The 23,063-nt window shown below is 39.9% G+C and overlaps 1 protein-coding gene across 2 annotated transcripts in view; it reads left to right on the forward strand.

Moving 5' to 3' along the window:
* Window positions 1-23,063, forward strand: part of LOC133572774 (cilia- and flagella-associated protein 337-like) — a 98,433-nt gene that overhangs the window by 14,976 nt on the left and 60,394 nt on the right. For both annotated transcript variants that reach the window (XM_061925789.2, XM_061925788.2), the window contains exons 8-10: window positions 13,138-13,305; window positions 15,714-15,862; window positions 17,761-17,994. In XM_061925789.2, the coding sequence (XP_061781773.1) occupies window positions 13,138-13,305; window positions 15,714-15,862; window positions 17,761-17,994 (551 nt within the window). The remainder of the gene's footprint in view (window positions 1-13,137; window positions 13,306-15,713; window positions 15,863-17,760; window positions 17,995-23,063) is intronic.

Here is a 23,063-nt window from a genome sequence, read left to right on the forward strand (position 1 = left end):
TGGAAAAGGGGAGAAGTCATTAAACAAACCAAATATTTAGCGTTGAGGTGTATTCCTGCAACACACACAAAAAAAACCTACCATACTAACTAGAGATGTCCGATAATATCGGACTGCCGATATTATCGGCCGATAAATGCTTTAAAATGTAATATCGGAAATGATCGGTATCGGTTTCAAAAAGTAAAATGTATGACTTTTTAAAACGCCGCTGTACAGAGTGGTACACGGACGTAGGGAGAAGTACAGAGCGCCTATAAACCTTAAAGGCACTGCCTTTGCATGCCGGCCCAATCACATAATATCTACGGCTTTTCACACACATAAGTGAATGAAATGCATACTTGGTCAAAAGCCATACAGGTCACACTGAAGGTGGCCGTACAAACAACTTTAACACTGTTACAAATATGCGCCACTCTGTGAACCCACACCAAACAAGAATGACAAACAAATTTCGGGAGAACATCCGCACCGTAACACAACATAAACACAACAGAACAAATGCCCAGAACCCTTTGCAGCACTAACTCTTCCGGGACGCTACAATATACACATATAATTCCACGACTGTATATGACATCGGAATCGGTAATTAAGAGTTGGACAATATCGGAATATCGGATATCGGCAAAAAAAACATTATCGGACATCTCTAATACTAACGTTAGCATGCTAACAGATAACATTCGTCAAGTAACAAAATATTTGACGTTGAGGTGTATTCCTGCAAAATAAAAATAAAAACTACCATACTAACGTTAGCATGCTAACGGGTATCATTCGTCAAGTAACACAATATTTGAGGCTGAGGTGTACGCCTGCAAAAGTTGTGAGAAAAAAAAGCTACCACACTAACGTTAGCATGCTAACTAGTATCATTCGTCAAGTAACAAAATATTTGACGCTGAGGTGTATACCTGCAAAATTTACAAAAAAAGCTACCATACTAACGTTAGCATGCTAACTAGTATCATTCGTCAAGTAACACAATATTTGACGCTGATGTGTACACCTGCAAAATTTGTGAGAAAAAAAAAGCTACCACACTAACGTTAGCATACTAACTAGTATCATTCGTCAAGTAACAAAATATTTGACGCTGAGGTGTATACCTGCAAAATTTACAAAAAAAGCTACCATACTAACGTTAGCATGCTAACTAGTATCATTCGTCAAGTAACACAATATTTGACGCTGATGTGTACACCTGCAAAATTTGTGAGAAAAAAAAAGCTACCACACTAACGTTAGCATACTAACTAGTATCATTCGTCAAGTAACAAAATATTTGACGCTGAGGTGTATACCTGCAAAATTTACAAAAAAAGCTACCATACTAACATAAGCATGCTAACTAGTATCATTCGTCAAGTAACACAATATTTGACGCTGAAGTGTACACCTGCAAAATTTGTGAGAAAAAAAAACTTACCACACTAACGTTAGTATGCTAACTAGTATCATTTGTCAAGTAACAAAATATTTGACGCTGAGGTGTATACCTGCAAAATTAGTGAGAAAATAAAAAGCTACCATACTAACGTTAGCATGCTAACTAGTATCATTCGTCAACTAACACAATATTTGACGCTGAAGTGTATTCCTGCAAAATTAGTGAGAAAACAAAAAGCTACCATAGTAACGTTAGCATGCTAACTAGTATCATTCGTCAAGTAACAAAATATTTGACGCTGAGGTGTATACCTGCAAAATTATTGAGAAAATAAAAAGCTACCATACTAACGTTAACATGCTAACTAGTATCATTCGTAAACTAACACAATATTTGACGCTGAGGTGTATACCTGCAAAATTAGTGAGAAAAAAAAAAAGCTACCACACTAGCGTTAGCATGCTAACAGGTATCATTCGTCAAGTAAAACAATATTTGACGCTGAGGTGTATACCTGCAATATTAGTGAGAAAATAAAAAGCTACCATAGTAATGTTAGCATGCTAACTAGTATAATTCGTCAACTAACACAATATTTGACGCTGAGGTGTATTCCTGCAAAATTACTGAGAAAAAAAAGCTACCGTACTAACGTTAGCATGCTAATAGGTATCATTCGTCAACTAACAAAATATTTGACGCTGAGGTGTATACCTGCAAAATTAGTGAAAAAATAAAGCTACCATACTAATGTTGGCATGCTAATTAGTATCATTCGTCAACTAACACAATATTTGACAGTGAGGTGTATAACTGCAAAATTAGCTAAACAAAAAAATGCTACCATACTAACGTTATCATGCTAACAGGTATCATTCGTCAAGTAAAACAATAATTGACGCTGAGGTGTATTCCTGCAAAATTAGTGAGAAAAAAAAGCTACCATACTAACGTTAGCATGCTAACTAGTATCATTCGTCAACTAACACAATATTTGACGCTGAGGTGTACACCTGCGAAATTAACAAAAAAGCTACTATGCTAACAGGTATCGTTCTTCGAGTAACAAAATATTTGACGCTGAGGTGTATACCTGCAAAATTAGGGAGAAAATAAAAAGCTACCATATTAACGTTAACATGCTAACTAGTATCATTCGTAAACTAACACAATATTTGACGCTGAGGTGTATACCTGCAAAATTAATGAGAAAATAAAAAGCTACCATACTAACGTTAACATGCTAACTAGTATCATTCGTAAACTAACACAATATTTGACGCTGAGGTGTATTCCTGCAAAATTTGTGAGAAAATAAAAAGCTACCATAGTAACGTTAGCATGCTAACTAGTATCATTCGTTAAGTAACAAAATATTTGACGCTGAGGTGTATACCTGCAAAATTAGTGAGAAAATAAAAAGCTACCATAGTAGCGTTAATATGCTAACTAGTATAATTCGTCAACTAACACAATATTTGACGCTGAGGTGTATACCTGCAAAATTAGTGAGAAAAAAAAGCTACCGTACTAACGTTAGCATGCTAACAGGTATCATTCGTCAACTAACAAAATATTTGACGCTGAGGTGTATGCCTGCAAAATTAGTAAAAAAATAAAGCTACCATACTAATGTTGGCATGCTAACTAGCATCATTCGTCAACTAACACAATATTTGACAGTGAGGTGTATAACTGCAAAATTAGCTAAACAAAAAAAAGCTACCATACTAATGTTAGCATGCTAACAGGTATCATTCGTCAAGTAAAACAATAATTGACGCTGAAGTGTATTCCTGCAAAATTAGTGAGAAAAAAAAGGTACCATACTAACGTTGGCATGCTAACTAGTATCATTCGTCAACTAACACAATATTTGACGCTGAGGTGTACACCTGCAAAATTAACAAAAAAGCTACTATGCTAACAGGTATCGTTCTTCGAGTAACAAAATATTTGACGCTGAGGTGTATACCTCCAAAATTAGGGAGAAAATAAAAAGCTACCATACTAACGTTAACATGCTAACTAGTATCATTCGTAAACTAACACAATATTTGACGCTGAGGTGTATACCTGCAAAATTAATGAGAAAATAAAAAGCTACCATACTAACGTTAACATGCTAACTAGTATCATTCGTAAACTAACACAATATTTGACGCTGAGGTGTATTCCTGCAAAATTTGTGAGAAAATAAAAAGCTACCATAGTAACGTTAGCATGCTAACTAGTATCATTCGTTAAGTAACAAAATATTTGACGCTGAGGTGTATACCTGCAAAATTAGTGAGAAAATAAAAAGCTACCATAGTAACGTTAACATGCTAACTAGTATAATTCGTCAACTAACACAATATTTGACGCTGAGGTGTATACCTGCAAAATTAGTGAGAAAAAAAAGCTACCGTACTAACGTTAGCATGCTAACAGGTATCATTCGTCAACTAACAAAATATTTGACGCTGAGGTGTATTCCTGCAAAATTAGTAAAAAAATAAAGCTACCATACTAATGTTGGCATGCTAACTAGCATCATTCGTCAACTAACACAATATTTGACAGTGAGGTGTATAACTGCAAAATTAGCTAAACAAAAAAAAGCTACCATACTAATGTTAGCATGCTAACAGGTATCATTCGTCAAGTAAAACAATAATTGACGCTGAGGTGTATTCCTGCAAAATTAGTGAGAAAAAAAAGCTACCATACTAACGTTGGCATGCTAACTAGTATCATTTGTCAACTAACACAATATTTGACGCTGAGGTGTATTGCTGCAAAATTAGCTAAAAAAAAAAAAGCTACCATACTAACGTTAGCATGCTAACGGTTATCATTTGTCAAGTAACAAAATATTTGACGCTGAGGTTAATTCCTGCAAAATTAACAAAAAAGCTACCATGCTAACAGGCATCGTTCTTCGAGTAACAAAATATTTGACGCTGAGGTGTAAACCTACAAAATTAGTGAGAAAATAAAGCTACCATACTAGCGTTAGCATGCTAACAGGTATCATTCGTCAACTAACACAATATTTGACCCTGAGGTGTATACCTGCAAAATTAACAAAAAAAGCTACCATACTATCCTTAGCATGCTAACGGGTATCATTTGTCAAGTAACTAAATATTTGAAGCTAAGGTGTATTCCTGCAAAATTACAAAAACAAAAGCTACCATACTAACGTTAGCATGCTAACGGGTATCATTTGTCAAGTAGCAAAATATTTGACGCTGAGGTTAATTCCTACAAAAAAGCTACCATACTAACAGGTATCGTTCTTCGAGTAACAAAATATTTGACGCTGAGGTGTACACCTGCAAAATTAACAAAAAAAGCTACCATACAAACATAACTAAAAATATGAGCAAAATTAGCTAAAAAAGCTTAGATTAGTAAAATGCCAAAATATATGACACTATACCTGGTAAATTAAACAAAAAAGCTAGTGTGCTAATGTTAGCATGCTAACTGTAACATTTGTGAGGTGTATACCTGCAAAATTTGTGAGAAAATAAAGCTACCATACTAACGTTAGCATGCTAACAGGTATCATTTGTCAAGTACCAAAATATTTGACTCTGAGGTCTAGTCCTGCACAACGAACAAAGAAAATTACCATACTAACGTTAGCATGCTAACGGTTATCATTTGTCAAGTAACAAAATATTTGACGCTGAGGTTAATTCCTGCAAAATTAACAAAAAAGCTACCATGCTAACAGGTATCGTTCTTCGAGTAACAAAATATTTGACGCTGAGGTGTAAACCTACAAAATTAGTGAGAAAATAAAGCTACCATACTAGCGTTAGCATGCTAACAGGTATCATTCGTCAACTAACACAATATTTGACCCTGAGGTGTATACCTGCAAAATTAACAAAAAAAGCTACCATACTATCCTTAGCATGCTAACGGGTATCATTTGTCAGGTAACTAAATATTTGAAGCTAAGGTGTATTCCTGCAAAATTACAAAAACAAAAGCTACCATACTAACGTTAGCATGCTAACGGGTATCATTTGTCAAGTAGCAAAATATTTGACGCTGAGGTTAATTCCTACAAAAAAGCTACCATACTAACAGGTATCGTTCTTTGAGTAACAAAATATTTGACGCTGAGGTGTACACCTGCAAAATTAACAAAAAAACCTACCATACAAACATAACTAAAAATATGAGCAAAATTTGCTAAAAAAGCTTAGATTAGTAAAATGCCAAAATATATGACACTATACCTGGCAAATTAAACAAAAAAGCTAGTGTGCTAATGTTAGCATGCTAACTGTAACATTTATGAGGTGTATACCTGCAAAATTTGTGAGAGAATAAAGCTACCATACTCACGTTAGCATGCTAACAGGTAATCATTTGTCAAGTACCAAAATATTTGACTCTGAGGTGTAGTCCTGCACAACGAACAAAGAAAATTACCATACTAACGTTAGCATGCTAACAGGCAACGTTCCCTCTAAGGTGCACACCTGCGCAATTGCGCACTGCTCACGCGTCCTCTGCGCACAGAAAATCTATGTCGCGCAAAAAATCAAATCCCACTCTAAACAAAATAAACAAATAGTTTGTTTTGTATGATTTTGCAATGCAACTGTGAGTAACAGGTGACGAAAGGCGGCCACAACAGATAAAACAATGTTTGTCAACACTTAAATTATTGTAACGTCTGTGGAGACACTTAAAGGAGGACAGGAATTCTATCGGTCCCTTTATTTAGCGAAATTGTTTGTCGTCCATAACCACACTAAAACAATGTGTAAAATACTTTTATCTAGCAAAACTGGTCGTTGTCTACCGTACAAACCAAGCCAAAAGCAACTCTTTGTCATCTGTTATATCAACAGCAGCCGCTTGCTCTCTCTCACCTGCACCAACACATACACTATGGCAATTAGCCACTGGTGCATTTATGGCCACACAAAAAGTTGGACAACTCCAACACTACACGTAACGTGTAAATGTCAGGTCCTTTTACTATGACTCCTCAATCAGAGTGCTTATTCTACTGTCATTTGTTAAGAATGTTATTTTTTGGATATTAATGATGAAATGATGTTACAGGACTACATAATTGCTAATAAAAATATTTATTTTACGGACAGAAAGTTAATAAACACTTCATCTCATGCAACATGTGAATGTTTTAAGCCGGGGAATTAAATGTGATCTCTGAAAGGGGTACACAATCTTTCCAAAGCAGGACTCCCACCCAGGCATAAAATACTATAGTGCACAGCTGATTTAAAAAAAAACAATATCTAAGTGGGCCAAATCATATATATTAGAAAATAATCTCTTGAAATTGACTAGTCAATTGATTATAATAATAAGACATTTAAATTGTTATGTCAGGTTTGAGACAAATGTGCTGCTGGTATGACCACAGTGTGCCCGTCTGTATTCTACTGAATGCTAAGGGTGTTTGTGCATTTTCTCACACACATGAAAAATTAGAGGGAACATTGCTGCTATAACAATAAGAGATAGTGATAGGGACAGACCGTGAGGACTCTTTCTGGGACATCTTCTGGATTGTCTGCATGTTTTTAAAAGGTACATGTCCCACTCCAACAAGCATAACAATGAATCCATCATTAACTAATAATTAGGAATAACAGCTTTAGAACGCTAGTCGACACGTGACACATCTCCAATAATCGGTCCGGTCGGGTCTAACCGCAGGGAAATCAGACAGAGAAATCTCTTAGCCACTTCCTCTAGAACAGTGGTTCTTAACCTTGTTGGAGGTACCGAACCCCACCAGTTTCATATGCGCATTCACCGAACCCGAACCGTAATCATAAAATGATGTTATTCTATTAAAGAAATACTAATAAAAGTATATTTTACAAACAGAAAGTTACAGGAATGTACACATGATCCCATGTTTACATCTCATTGTGCAACATGTGAATGTCTTAGTGGGAACTAAATGCGATATCTGAAAGGGGTACACATTATTTCCAAAGTAGGACCCCCCCACCCAGACATATATTACTAGTACACAGCTCATGAAAAACAATATGTTATAGTCATTGTAAGTGGGCCAAAACACTTATATTAGAAAATAATCTGATGGAAATGACTGCTGTCATTTGATTACAATAATAAAACATTGAACTTGTTATTTAGTCAGGTTTGGGACAGGTGTCCTGCAGGTCTGACGTCGCTCACATGAGCTCCACTGAATGCTCAAGGAGTTTTTGCGTTTGCTCACACATATGGAAAATTAGAGGGACTATTGCTAACAGGTATCATTCGTCAACTGACAAAATATTTGACGCTGAGGTGTATACCTGCAAAGTTAGTTAAAGGGGAACATTATCACAATTTCAGAAGGGTTAAAACCATTAAAAATCAGTTCTCAGTGGCTTATTTTATTTTTCGAAGTTTTTTTCAAAATGTTACCCATCACGCAATATCCCTAAAAAAAGCTTCAAAGTGCCTGATTTTAACCATCGTTATATACACCCGTCCATTTTCCTGTGACGTCACATAGTGATGCCAATACAAACAAACATGGCGCATAGAACAGCAAGCTATAGCGACATTAGCTCGGATTCAGACTCGGATTTCAGCGGCTTAAGCGATTCAACAGATTACGCATGTATTGAAACGGATGGTTGTAGTGTGGAGGCAGGTAGCGAAAACGAAATTGAAGAAGAAACTGAAGCTATTGAGCCATATCGGTTTGAACCGTATGCAAGCGAAACCGACAAAAACGACACGACAGCCAGCGACACGGGAGAAAGCGAGGACGAATTCGGCGATCGCCTTCTAACCAACGATTGGTATGTGTTTGTTTGGCATTAAAGGAAACTAACAACTATGAACTAGGTTTACAGCATATGAAATACATTTGGCAACAACATGCACTTTGAGAGTGCAGACAGCCCAATTTTCATCAATTAATATATTCTGTAGACATACCCTCATCCGCGCTCTTTTCCTGAAAGCTGATCTGTCCAGTTTTGGAGTTGATGTCAGCAGGCCAGGGAAGCTAGGGTCGATATTCTTCTCTTGATCATCTTCGGTGCCATAAGGGACGGTGTGAGCCAAGACATCCAGGGGGTTTAGCTCGCTCGTCTGTGGGAACAAACTGCCGCCATTGCTTGCCGTGCTACCGAGGGTCCTTTGTCCCTGAATTGCTCACACACTCCGGCAGATTCAATGGGGGTCTGGCAGCAGATTTCTTTGACTTTATCGTTGGAAATGCATCTGCTTTGAGTGTTGCAGGATGTCCACACATTCTTGCCATCTCTGTCGTAGCATAGCTTTCGTCGGTAAAGTGTGCGGAACAAACCTCCAATTTCTTGCCACTTTTGCATCTTTGGGCCACTGGTGCAACTTGAATCCGTCCCTGTTCGTGTTGTTACACCCTCCGACAACACACCGACGAGGCATGATGTCTCCAAGGTACGGAAAACAGTCGAAAAAACAGAAAATAACAGAGCTGATTTGACTCGGTGTTTGTAATGTGTTTGAGAAAATGGCAAATTGCTTCCCGAAGTGACGTCACGTTGTGACGTCATCGCTCCGAGAGCGAATAATAGAAAGGCGTTCAATTCGCCAAAATTCACCCATTTAGAGTTCGGAAATCGGTTAAAAAAATATATGGTCTTTTTTCTGCAACATCAAGATATATATTGACGCTTACATAGGTCTGGTGATAATGTTCCCCTTTAAAAAGACAGAGCGTTCTAATTTGCCCTCAGAACAAGACGGTTTGATTTCATCTCCTGCTTTCGATTGCGAACTCCAAGAAGTGAAATGACGCACGGCTTCTTGATTTGTATGTGTCGGCGGAAAAGGGAAGACGTCATTAATCAGCGATGAGTCACGCAGGAATGCACTTACGTTCCATGAACGGGTTGGAATAAAAAAGTAATGACTTGTGAATACTTTCGGGCCAACACTTGACCTGTAACAGTCACATGCCGTCTAAGTTATTTGCCTTTTTTTAAGGGCTGAGTTGCCAGCGAAAGAAAGGTCTGGCGTCCAAGTCCGACGTCCTCAATCAACGTGTTAATTGAGACGAATAATGATGCAAGGTCCATTACTTCTTCTGTAACACCAGCCAGCAAATGAAAGCGGGCTAATTCTTTCCTGCGGATGGCTTGTTTTTCCTCTGGAGTTGATTTGCGGCATTTAAAAAGTGCATCCGGGAAGGAAACAGGATAAAGTATTTCTTCTGAATAACAGCGATGGGTCGCGTGTCGTCGTCTTGATCAATTTGACACAGTTAAGATCATTTCATCCTCAGTTGAAGTCTGCAGCAACATTAACTGGACGCCTGGAGAAGGGAACGGCCATATTTTAGGACGATGTCATCATTCTGCCCAGCAACAAGTTGTTTGGCAAATGTATCAACAGGAATAACAACAAAACACAAGCAAGCCTGCTGATCTGAAGCTGAAACTAGGGCTTCCCCAATCGGTCCAATAATAGCAAAAAATAATAATAATTTGTGGAAGTCGCTTCCTAGCAGCTCCACTGTAGACACGGCACAAGCTTGCAGGTTTAACAAAGTTTTAATCTTTTCCAAATGTCTTTCGGCATGTCGTGACGTCGCCGTCACTCCCAATCCTCTCTCTCGCTCTGCTCCCGGCCGCTTACTGTTAAAGACAACAGATGATTAGATTAACACGTACCACCTGTGAAATCTAATCACCTGCCAGCTGTGTCTCGCCGTCAACACATGCCCCGCCCCTGCCCCGCCCCTGCTCATCCTCAGTACCATGGACAGCGGCGGTGACTTTTCCTCCTACAGGCAGCGCTGACTGCACTTTCCCTCCACAGTATTATATCAGCTTGCGTGCAAAATGTCCGATATATGCAGTCCTGTTGGGTGTTTGCTTGTGCAAAGTCAATAAAGACACAAGTCTGGTCTTCTATTTTAGTCAAGTTATTTACAAAAGGGAAACACGGTGAGCTATAGGCTACTAGGAGTTAGCAGCTACACAACAGCTAAGCACACATACTCGACACACGTACTAAGGGCTTGATTTGCTGAGACCCAAATACCCATCGCTAAACAGCATGTGCAAAGAATGAAATTGCGTGTACTATTACTGCAAAGACTGCGTGTACAATTGAAAAGTCGTACAGGCCGCCTTGTTTGGATGAGCTTTTAGTGTGTACAGATGTCAGGTTCAAACACTGATGACATCTATTAAACAGACAAGAAGCAAGGAATTATGCAGAGACAGAGTTCAATTTGGCTCAATGAGGAGAGACGTTTGGAATTGCACGCTCAGTTACAATCTCCCACCACGCTCTGAGCTAACAGTCCCACGCGCTCCTCTATTTACTTGGGAGGTCCCTAGTTACATCACTGAGGCCGCCTCTAAAAGGAGTGGCCACACATTTCATGCAAAGCAGCTTCCAGTACGCACAATACGTGACGGAATGTGCTGGGGCCTTGTGACTGCCTTGTCTCTGCTTCATCTGCATGCTGTCGTCTTATCTTCGTTGAGGTCCTTGAAGTCCTTGGCTGTTAGCGGGCTGAAACAAAGATAACATCTGCGGCTGAGGCCACACCTCAGACAAGAAGTTTTGTCCTTGCACAGATAGAAAAAGTACAGCTTGAGCACAATAGATAATAACTATAGCAACGGACTTTAAGCATACGAGTTGTGTGATAACTTACACATAATTATTCTAACCTCGATTTATGATTTTAATTGGTTCCTGAGCATGGTTTGTAAAGCAGAAAGTTTGTATAGTGAAGCAGAGTTCCCTAAAAGAATCAATGTTCATCCCCATCCATCCATTTTCTACCGCTTGTCCCTTTCGGGGTCGCGGGGGGTGCTGGAGCCTATCTCAGCTGCATTCGGGCGGCAGGCGGGGTACACCCTGGACAAGTCACCACCTCGTCGCAGGGCCAACACAGATAGACAGACAACATTCACACTCACATTCACACACTAGGGCCAATTTAGTGTTGCCAATCAACCTATCCCCAGGTGCATGTCTTTATTGTGCATAACTACACTGGTACTGTCCCAATTATATACAACAACCTATGTTACAAATACATAATTTATAAGTTAATAATACTAACATAGCATATTAGCCAATGCTAACGAGGCTTGCTTGATGACATTACGGTAACACATAGAAATAGGCATGAAAACACTCCTACAGACATCACACATGGGACTGTTTAGTAAGTTTGAATTGTTTTAGTTATATTGTAAAACTTAAAAACGTTGCTTGGAATGATGACTAGAGAATCCATTCGGGTAGAAACGCCACGGATGGCTGGAAAACGAAATGGCACTTCTCCTTCCGGTTCAAAGCTCTAAACAGAAGGGCACTGCAGCACCTGCAGTGAGCAAACGTATTGTAAAAACTTACAAACGTTGCTTGAAATGATGAATAGAGAATCCATTCAAGTAGAACCACTATGGATGGCTAGAAAATGAAATGGTACTTCTCCTTCCGGTTCAAAGCTCTAAACAGAAGGGCACTGCAGCACCTGCAGTGAGCAAACGTATTGTAAAAACTTATAAACGTTGCTTGAAATGATGAATAGAGAATCCATTCGGGTAGAAACGCCATGGATGGCTGGAAAACTAAATGGCACTTCTCCTTCCGGTTGAAAGATCTAAACAGAAGGGCACTGCAGCACCTGCAGTGAGCAAACTGTCAGGTTCAAACACTGATGACATCTATTAAACAGACAAGAAGCAAGGAATCATGCAGAGACAGAGTTCAATTTAGCTCATGTGGAGAACGCATGGAGCTGCACACTTAGTCACAGTCTCGCCCTACGCTCTAAGGTACAGCTCCCGCGTCCCTCTATTTATTCAGGAGTTCCCCAGTCAACATCTCTGAGGCCTCCTCTAAAAGGAGTGGCCACACATTTCATGCAAAGCAGCTTCCAGTATGCACAATACGTGACGGAATGTGCTGGGGCCTTGTGATTTCGCCTTGTCTCTGCTTCGTCTGCGTGCTGTCGTCTTATCTTCGTTGAGGTCCTTAAAGTCCTTGGCTGTTAGCGGGCTAAAACAAAGATAACATCTGCGACTGGGCCACCCCTCAGACAAGAAGTTTTGTCCTTGCACAGATAGAAAAAGTACAGCTTGAGCACAATAGCTAATAACTATAGCAACGGACTTCAAGCATAAAAGTTGTGTGATAACTTACACATAATTATTCTAACACAAACTCATCCACAAGATGGTGCCATAGCACAAACAATAACAAACCTTTTAAGTGTCTTTGCTTGTTTGATTTTTTTGGCCCCACTATGGATTGGACTCTCACAATATTATGCTAGATCCACTCAATGTCCATTGCACCGGTTGCCCAGGGGGGGACCACATCTGCGGTCCCCTTCAAGGTTTCTCATTGCATCCCATTGGATTTAGTTTTTTCTTGCACTGATGTAGTATCTGAGCCGAGAATGTCGTTGTGGCTTGTGCAGCCCTTTGAGACACTTGTGATTAAGGGCTATATAAATAAACCTTGATTGATTAAGCTATTTGCATTATGGCCATCAGCGAAGAAAATTCCATGAATTAGCCGCACTGTTTTATAAGCCGCAGGGTTCAAAGCGTAGGAAAAAAGTGGCGGCTTATAGTCCGGAATTTCCGGTAAGTACACAGCAAGTGTACATCGAGACGGCAAATAAAAAAAAGGAGTGCTTGTTAGTGAAATATGTAAAGAATGTAAATATGCAAGCTTTAGTTGACCTTTACTTCTCTTGTATCCTGCAGTCCTTTACCTGGATTCACTGGAGGCATTGGTGTCATGCAGCACCAGGCCACAGAGCAGCATGGTGATTGGCTGGAGGGAGAAGGAACGCAGGCGTCTCCGAGTCTCTTCTTTCCGTACAAAGAGAGGCGTCTGGGACCTGGACTATCACCAAGAGCTTAAGATGATTGGTAAGAAAACGACGTATAATGGCTCGTAGCGATGAGCCCATCTGCATCTTCCGGTTTGTTTACTTTCTATCTGCACATAAAGTACAAAACTAATGTGGTCTCGTAAGGCCTCGCAGACTTTCACCATCTGTTCGTCCACCCTTAGCATGAAAATGTTGAGCATATTGGATGTGATCTTTATGAATTGACAAGCCAGATGGTTGGCTTCACAAGTTGGGGAAAGGTGTGATTGAAACTGCACTTCTCTATTAATGAAGACTGTGGAGTTCTGCTAGAACTCCCACTAAGGAAGCGTGCTTGCTTACCCTCGTTACGCTGAAACTTACCAACACTATTTATGTCATTGTGCATTTCTGGCTGTGAAGACACTTCTTAAATGGGAACAGCTCTTTTTTTTTTTTTGCCTATCATTCCCAATCCCCATGTGAGACAAGAACACACGTCTTTCTCTTTTTTGTGCATTCTAAATAGAGATCAACTGCTAGCAAGAGGCAGCTAACAATACCGTCAATGAAAGCAATCTATTCCACCTAAGAAGCACTCCTAAAAAAAACAACAACCCAGAAACATCAAAACACCTCCAACATATGTATGTAATGTAGTAACAGGCGCCATAATGCCCACTAGCTGCGGAAGCTAGCTCTCCAATCAGCTAAACAGACTCAATAACTGAGGAATTTGTGAAACTGAAACAATACAAAAAATAGAATCAGAATCAGAAGTACTGTAAGGTTCAAACACTGATGACATCTATTAAACAAGACAAGAAGCAAGGAATTAAACAGAGACATAATTAAATTTGGCTCAATTGAGGAGAGACGTCTGGACTGTACTCTTTGTACAGTCTCACCACGCTCTGACGAAAGATTTTATTTGGACTTTCCCTGATTACATGGCAACAGCTGTTTCTAAGGGCCGGGGGTCGTAAACAGCCATCGCCTTTGATTACAAAACAGTTAAAAAAAAAAAGGTTGAATCAAAGAAAAGGTCGTAGAAGAGTTCAAAGAAGAGGTCGTAAAACAGTTCAAAGAAGAGGTCGCCTTGAGGGGAGTCTGGTCCTGCTTCCTCGGGTCAAGACACAATCTTTCTGTGGATTACAATACATCAAAGAAACAGAACACCTTCATGTTGCTTCCCATCCTACACAGTGGAGTTTTACAAGCCTTCTTCTTGGTAGGATCAAAGACAGCTTTTGTTGACAGTTTTGTGATAACTTAGATACAATTATTCTGACAGTAGACTAAAGTGTTTTATATACTGTGCTCCTAAGTTAATTTTGCAGATCAATTTAAGTGTCTTATCATTTATGGGGTTGATTTAATTTAATGGTTCAAGTCGGTCAAAAAATGTTTAAAGGGTGGGCAAAACAGAAAATGATTGACAATTCCCTGCTTCTTGTCTTGTTTAATAGATTTCATCAGTGTTTGAATCTGACCACTACATAACAAAAATTAATAAAACAATTGGTGCTGATTAAAAAAAATAAAATCAAAATAAGGAGGTCAGGATTAGTGGCTAAAATGAGCAGCTTTTTGAAGCGGAGTTTGAAGCTTCATACTGATAAAGCATGTTCCCTGGGTCACACGCGCCCCTTCTCTGGAACCCCCTCCCACTCCCAAGGGGGCCCGCCCCACTAGTTTAGAAGGACTTAGCTAAAGTGAAACACTAAGCATAATGTAGCACTGTGGCTAAACAATCTAAGATCATAACAAAACAGTCACTTCCAATGTTTGCACTCACTGGGAATGATGGGATGGTTGTATCTTTCAGCACATAACCTCATGTAAAAACATGTAATGTTGACCAACTTCTTAATTCACAGCCAAAACCTTCTGGCATAAATTTTAAATTAGCGTTATTTTTTTTCCAAACTCTGATGCGATTCAGCAGCAGCAGCAGCTCAGGAGCTAGCTTACTTCTCGCTAGTAGTTGAGGGAGCAGTGTGAGCAAGGCATTTTTAAAAGTAGTTCCTCGGCTTTAGCGCTTGATCAATGTTGATCGGTTATTATCCAATCCACTTCCACTTTATTTATATAGCACATTTAAACAACAAAATGTTTCCAAAGTGCTGCACAACAATATTAAAAACAATATTCAAATATTATAGTAGCTCCACCAATGACTGAATAAAAACAAAAAATAAATTCATATAAAACCAATATAAAAAACAATATAAAATAAATATGATTAAAAACGATTTATTATGCAGGAGCCTTGTTAGTGGTTTTTGGATGTTCTTTTAGAGGACTTTAACATGCACTGTTAGCCGCCTCTTGCTAGCAGTTTTTTACTATCTAGAATGCACAACAAGGGGAAAGATGTGTGTTCTTGAGTCACATCGTGATTGTGGATGATGGGCAATTTTTTTTTTTAAAAGTGCAGTTTTTCTTTAAGTCATATTTTTGTAGCCACAGCAGGTGCAGACCACCAGGTCCTGCTATGGAACGCTTACGAGACCTGCCAGCCGGTGTACACCCTCACTGGCCACGTGGCCCCGGTTACATCCGTCCGCTTCATGCAGAAGAAACAACAACTCCTCAGCTTCTCAAGAGACAAGGTACGCGTGTATCTGCGAAAACAACCGTTGAGAAGATTTGTCTCACGTTTTATTTCAATTATGACCACATTCCCGTTTTTTTGTCTGTTACAAAAATAATGTCGGTGCCGCCTTTCCCCTTTCCTTCTGTTGCATTGTGCATGTTTGCTTTCACTTTTTGGATTTTCTGGTGGGAATAAATATTTTAGAGGTGATTTATGTTCCATCTGTCCGCTGCTTAAACACCATCTGCCACTGCAGGAGGCTTTGAAAGCTTTACCACATTTTCCTTTGGAAGTGCTCCTGCACCAGAGACATCCGTCTTGTCTGGTGCCGTAAACCAATATGGCAGCTTTCTCATTGAGAGGCACTCCGAGGCCATCTATCTGTGGTCATCACCCCATAATTAGTCCAAAATAGGTGTCAGAACTTTTTTTCGGTGCATGTACCGGTAATAATAAAAATAATAGATTTTATTTGTAAAATAAGGACTTTACATTGAGTAAACAACCTCAAAAATTACAATAAAAATAAAAAGATAATACTTTTTTTTTTTAAATAAAAATAAAAACAGCCAAATAGCTAGAACTAGTATGCATATATCTAAAAAAAGGCTTTTTTAAAAAAGAAGAAGGATTTTAAAGCCTTTTTTAAAAGCATCCACAGTCTGTGGTGCCCTCAGGTGGTCAGGGAGAGAGTTCCACAGGCTGGGAGCAACGGAGCTGAAAGTATGTACAAAACCAAAAACCAGTGAAGTTGGCACGTTGTGTAAATGGTATAAATAAAAACAGAATACAATGATTTGCAAATCCTTTTCATATTCAATTGAATAGACTGCAAAAGACAAGATACTTATTTGGATGCCTGCAACATGTTTAAAAAAAGCTGGCACAAGTGGCAAAAAAGACTGACAAAGTTGCATAATGCTCATCAAACAATTATTTAGAACGTCCCACAGGTGAACGGGCTGATTGGGAACAGGTGGGTGCCATGATTGGGTATAAAAGCAGCTTCCATGAAATGCTCAGTCATTCACAAACAAGGATGGGGCGAGGGTCACCACTTTGTCAACAAATGCGTGAGCAAATTGTCGAACGGTTTAAGAACAACATTTCTCAAGGAGCTATTGCAAGGAATTTAGGGATTTCACCATCTACGGTCTGTAATATCATCAAAAGGTTTAGAGAATCTGGAGAAATCACTGCACGTAAGCGATGATATTATGATAGATCCCTCAGGCGGTACTGCATCAAAAAGTGACATCAGTGTGTAAAGGATATCACCACATGGGCTCAAGAACACTTCAGTAACTACAGTTTGTCGCTACACCCGTAAGTGCAAGTTAAAACTCTACTATACAAAGCGAAAGCCATTTATCAACAACACCCAGAAACGCTGCCGGCTTCGCTGGGCCCGAGCTCATCTTAGATGGATTGATGCAAAGTGGAAAAGTGTTCTGTGGTCTGCCGAGTCCACTTTTCAAATTGTTTTTTGGAAACCGTGGACGTTGTGTACTCCGGAACAAAGAGGAAAAGAACCATCTGGATTGTTATAGGCGCAAAGTTGAAAAGCCAGCATGTGTGATGGTATGGGGGTGTATTAGTGCCCAAGGCATGGGTAACTTACACATCTGTGAAGGCACCAATAATGCTGAAAGGTACATACAGGTTTTGTAGCAACATATGTTACCATCCAAGCAACGTTACCATGGACGCCCCTGCTTATTCCAGCAAGACAATGTCAAACCAGTCCGAACATTAAATATCTTGTCTTTGCAGTCTATTCAATTGAATATAAGTTGAAAAGGATTTGCAAATCATTGTATTCTGTTTTTATTTATGATATACACAACGTGCCAACTTTACTGGTTTTGGGTTTTTGTAAGTCAACATTCAACTGTCAACATTTTCTTTGTCCAGGTTCTGTGTTTATGGGATATTTCCAGTCAGCTGTGTGTTCACAGTCTGGACGGCGTTTTCCCGGCGACGCAGGAGAGCGCACAAACATCTCTGCTCCTGCTCGAAGGACGCCAGCACCTGCTGCTCACCTTCAATAGCCTGCTCGTCTTGTTGGAGACCGTGAAGGAGGAGACCAGGACCAGCAGCCATGAGCATCCCGTCACCTGTGTGCTCTACAACAGCCTTTTCAGACAGGTACTGCAGCTTTGCGTGTTGCTGATGGACGCAGCTCCACTACTTTTACAAATGTAGTAATTGGGCATAAGCTAAGTAATTATGTACAGTGGAATCTTGATTTACACATTTAATCGGTTTCTTGAACATGTTTGGAAATCGAAAAGGTGGTATAGTGAAGCAAATGTCTCCATAAAAACAATGTACAAAAGTTCCTATTTAAGTGAACGTTTGTACACTTTGAAGTGCTGTCCTCGGTATGCGCTGCTCTGCCAACACGCGCACACACACAGAAGTCCCTTTGGTGATCTCACAAACGATCAGAAATCACAAAAATCCTTAACTTTAACAACCATATTGCTACTGAAGTGAATTAATTAACTCATATTATGCACTGCAAAAAGTCATTGTTCAAAAACAAGAATTTTTTTTTTACAAAAATTAGGGGCATTTTACTTGAACTAAGCAAAATTATCTGCCAATAGAACAAGAAAATTGGGCTTGTCAAGACTTTCCAAAACAAGTAAAATTAGCTAAACTCAATGAACCCAAAAATAACTTAAAATAAGTATTTTCTCACTAATAACAAGTGCACTTTTCTTGGTAGAAAAAACTAATATGAGACCTTTTTTCTCAATATGTTGAAAAATATTCTTAAATTAAGTAAATGCTAGTGCCATTATCTTGACATAATGATATGTGCCCGGCATTACATTTCTTGCATTTTCCCATCAATAAAAGGACAGGGGGTGATCAAGGATGGTGGATCAAATGCAGAGAATAATTTCGCCACACCTAGTGTGTGTGTGTGACAATTATTGGTACTTTAACTTTTTAACTTTAACATCATCGCGCCAAGTGCGTGCTCTTTCAGTCAATTATATATATATATATATATATATATATATATATATATATATATATATATATATATATATATATATATATTATATACCTTTGCTGCAGGTCCGCAGGCCACACCCCCCCACACATATCCTTGTGAAACGACTACCTGTCTAGCCCAACATTTGAGTTATGACTTAAAGCAGTTGTTTTCAAGACACTTACACACAAACTTCTCCTTTTATGGTCAGGATGCGCTCTCCTGACTTAGCACACACACCCAAAGACAGAAAGGAGGAATATAACAACTGATAGGTTGGCTTCTCCAGTTTAGGAGTCTTTCATTTTTTGACCTAGGCTCCTCCGGGTACTGCAGACCTGTTTAATGACACTCGCTTGTAATACATCTATTACAAGACAACAGCCTGCTGTTTCCTTTAACTTGGACACACACATTTATACCTTTGGCCATTAAAAGCCAGTAATTTCCAGGAGTTATCGCACCTTCTGAGTAGCCTCTGGTTTACTAATGGTTTCTAATGTTGTAAAAATGTGTAGAATAAATATTTCATTTCAACATTTCTGTCAACAAAGATTTGCTTCAGCCTGCGACACACATTTTGATAGTAGGCTATTATAGCTAATATAGACACTTGTGTTGCCTTCAGTATAAGACTTATACGGCTTTTTTATTTTTTGCGGCTCCAGACGGATTATTTTTTTGTATTTTTGGTCCAATATGGCTCTTTCAACGGTTTGGGTTGCCGACCCCTGGTTTATGCAAACATTTTTGGTTTTCATTCATCGACACTGGTTTACTGAGGACTGAAGGGGTGTGTGTGTGTGTGTGTGTGCGGCCTGACAGCCGTTCATTTGCCCTACGTAATGCCGGCCTCGTGCAATAATAAATATTTTTTTAAATTGTGAAAATTAGGGATGTCGGATAATATTGGACCGCCGATATTATCGGCCGATAAATGCTTTAAAAAGTAATATCGGAAATTATCGGTACCGGTTTCAAGATTATCGGTATCCAAAAGTAAAATTTGTGACTTTCTAAAACGCCGCTGTGTACACGGAGCGCCAATTAATCCTTGAAGGCGCTGCCTTTGAGTACCGGCCCAGTCACATAATATCTACGGCTTGACACACGCACTAGTGAATGCAAGCATGCTTGATCAATACCCATTCAGGTCACACTGAGGGTGGCCGTATAAACAACTTTAACACTGTTACAAATATGCGCCACACTGTGAACCCACACCAAACAAGAATGACAAACACATTTCGGGAGAACATCCGCTCCGCAACACAACATAAACACAACAGAACAAATACCCAGAACCCCTTGCAGATGCTTGTTTTCATTCAGATAAATCTCCCTCGCACATGTGATGACAAAGAGAAAAATAATTAGCCCACTCTTTGAGCTTCATCTGTTGCACAAATAGACTAATAGTCTGGACTGAGTGAAGCTGTTTTATTTATGTTGTGTGCCTTTTTTCCCCATGCACTTTAAAGGATGGCTGTCTTTTCTACTAGTCTAGACTGAAGCAGTTGCTTGACACACGCACTAGTGAATGCAAGCATACTTGATCAACAGCCAGGTCACACTGAGGGTGGCCGTATAAACAACTTTAACACTGTTACAAATATGCGCCACACTGTGAACCCACACCAAACAAGAATGACAAACACATTTCGGGAGAACATCCGCACCGTAACACAACATAAACACAACAGAACAAATACCCAAAACCCCTTGCAGATGCTTGTTTTCATTCAGATAAATCTCCCTCGCACATGTGATGACAAAGAGAAAAATAATTAGCCCACTCTTTGAGCTTCATCTGTTGCACAAATAGACTAATAGTCTAGATTGAGTGAAGCTGTTTTATTTATGTTTTGTGCCTTTTTTCCCCATGCACTTTAAAGGATGGCTGTCTTTTCTACTAGTCTGGACTGAAGCAGTTGTATTAATGTTCATGCACTTTAAAGGATGGCTGAGTTTTCTACTAGTCTAGACTGAAGCAGTTTTTTTTATTTTTGTGCATTCCTTTTTTTTATTTGCACATTTTTGTTACTCATACGAATACGTTAAGAACAGGGCAGATTGAGCCCAGTTTATAGTATACTTTGGGCTGAAGCTGTGTGCCTTCATTGTTTTTGTAGCTGTTGTTTTGAGGCATGTTTAAAAGGGAACATTATCACAATTTCAGAAGGGTTAAAACCATTAAAAATCAGTTCCCAGTGGCTTATTTTATTTTTCGAAGTTTTTTTCAAAATTTTACCCATCACGCAATATCCCTAAAAAAAGCTTCAAAGTGCCTGATTTTAACCATCGTTATATACACCCGTCCATTTTCCTGTGACGTCACATAGTGATGCCAACACAAACAAACATGGCGCATAGAACAGCAAGCTATAGCGACATTAGCTCGGATTCAGACTCGGATTTCAGCGGCTTAAGCGATTCAACAGATTACGTATGTATTGAAACGGATGGTTGTAGTGTGGAGGCAGGTAGCGAAAACGAAATTGAAGAAGAAACTGAAGCTATTGAGCCATATCGGTTTGAACCGTATGCAAGCGAAACCGACGAAAACGACACGACAGCCAGCGACACGGGAGAAAGCGAGGACAAATTCGGCGATCGCCTTCTAACCAACGATTGGTATGTGTTTGTTTGGCATTAAAGGAAACTAACAACTATGAACTAGGTTTACAGCATATGAAATACATTTGGCAAAAACATGCACTTTGAGAGTGCAGACAGCCCAATTTTCATCAATTAATATATTCTGTAGACATACCCTCATCCGCTATCTTTTCCTGAAAGCTGATCTGTCCAGTTTTTGAGTTGATGTCAGCAGGCCAGGGAAGCTAGGGTCGATATTCTTCTCTTGATCATCTTCGGTGGCATAAGGGACGGTGTGAGCCAAGACATCCAGGGGGTTTAGCTCGCTCGTCTGCGGGAACAAACTGCCGCCATTGCTTGTCGTGCTACCGAGGTCTTTTGTCCCTGAATTGCTCACACACTCCGGCAGATTCAATGGGGGTCTGGCGGCAGATTTCTTTGACTTTATCGTTGGAAATGCATCTGCTTTGAGTGTCGCAGGATATCCACACATTCTTGCCATCTCTGTCGTAGCATAGCTTTCGTCGGTAAAGTGTGCGGAACAAACGTCCAATTTCTTGCCACTTTTGCATCTTTGGGCCACTGGTGCAACTTGAATCCGTCCCTGTTCGTGTTGTTACACCCTCCGACAACACACCGACGAGGCATGATGTCTCCAAGGTACGGAAAACAGTCGAAAAAACGGAAAATAACAGAGCTGATTCGACTCGGTGTTTGAGAAAATGGCAGATTGCTTCCCAAAATTCACCCATTTAGAGGTCGGAAATCGGTTAAAAAAATATATGGTCTTTTTTCTGCAACATCAAGGTATATATTGACGCTTACTTAGGTCTGGTGATAATGTTCCCCTTTAAAAAAAAAAAAAAAAAGCACTTTGTGAAAGTCAAAGTACAGTGTTTCCCATAGTTAATGTGGGAGAGCATGTCCCACATTCCAAGCTGCTGTTTTGAGGCATGTTAAAAAAAAAAAAATGCACTTTGTGACTTCAATAATAAATATGGCAGTGCCATGTTGGCACTTTTTTCCATAACTTGAGATTTATTTTGGGAAACCTTGTTACATTGTTTAATGCATCCAGCGGGGCATCACAACAAAATTAGGCATAATAATGTGTTAATTCCACGATTCTATATATCACTGATGATGTGTCCAGGTTGCACCGTGAGGTGTATTATGAAACCGATCCAGTATCGCATCGCCATTGACTTCCAGGAAGAGGCTGGATGACAACCCCGAAAGAGTGGTGACAACTGGAGGGACAGTTGACAGCCCGGAAAGACGGCAACCGGGGCAGGGAGGGGTAGCATCCCAAGCTGCAGCTCCCGCAAGGGAGCACCCATATAACGCTGTGAAAAACCCTGAAGACACATAAGACCACGATAGGCTGCCTGAGGAAACCCGTGGTGCAACGCACAGGGCCAGTACCTTGTACGGCCCTGATGAGACGGAGGAGGACCCAGGCCCGGACACTCCCCACAGTGCCTGGAACCTCCAAGCAGACCGTCGGAGGGGGGACGCGTGGCGTGGAGCGCTACCTGGACCATACTTGCCAACCTTGAGACCTCCAATTTCAGGGGGTGGGGATGGGCGTGGTCGGTGTGGGAGGGGG

The sequence above is a fragment of the Nerophis lumbriciformis genome, linkage group LG30, assembly GCF_033978685.3.
Source record: "Nerophis lumbriciformis linkage group LG30, RoL_Nlum_v2.1, whole genome shotgun sequence".
Classification (NCBI taxonomy): Eukaryota; Metazoa; Chordata; class Actinopteri; order Syngnathiformes; family Syngnathidae; genus Nerophis; species Nerophis lumbriciformis.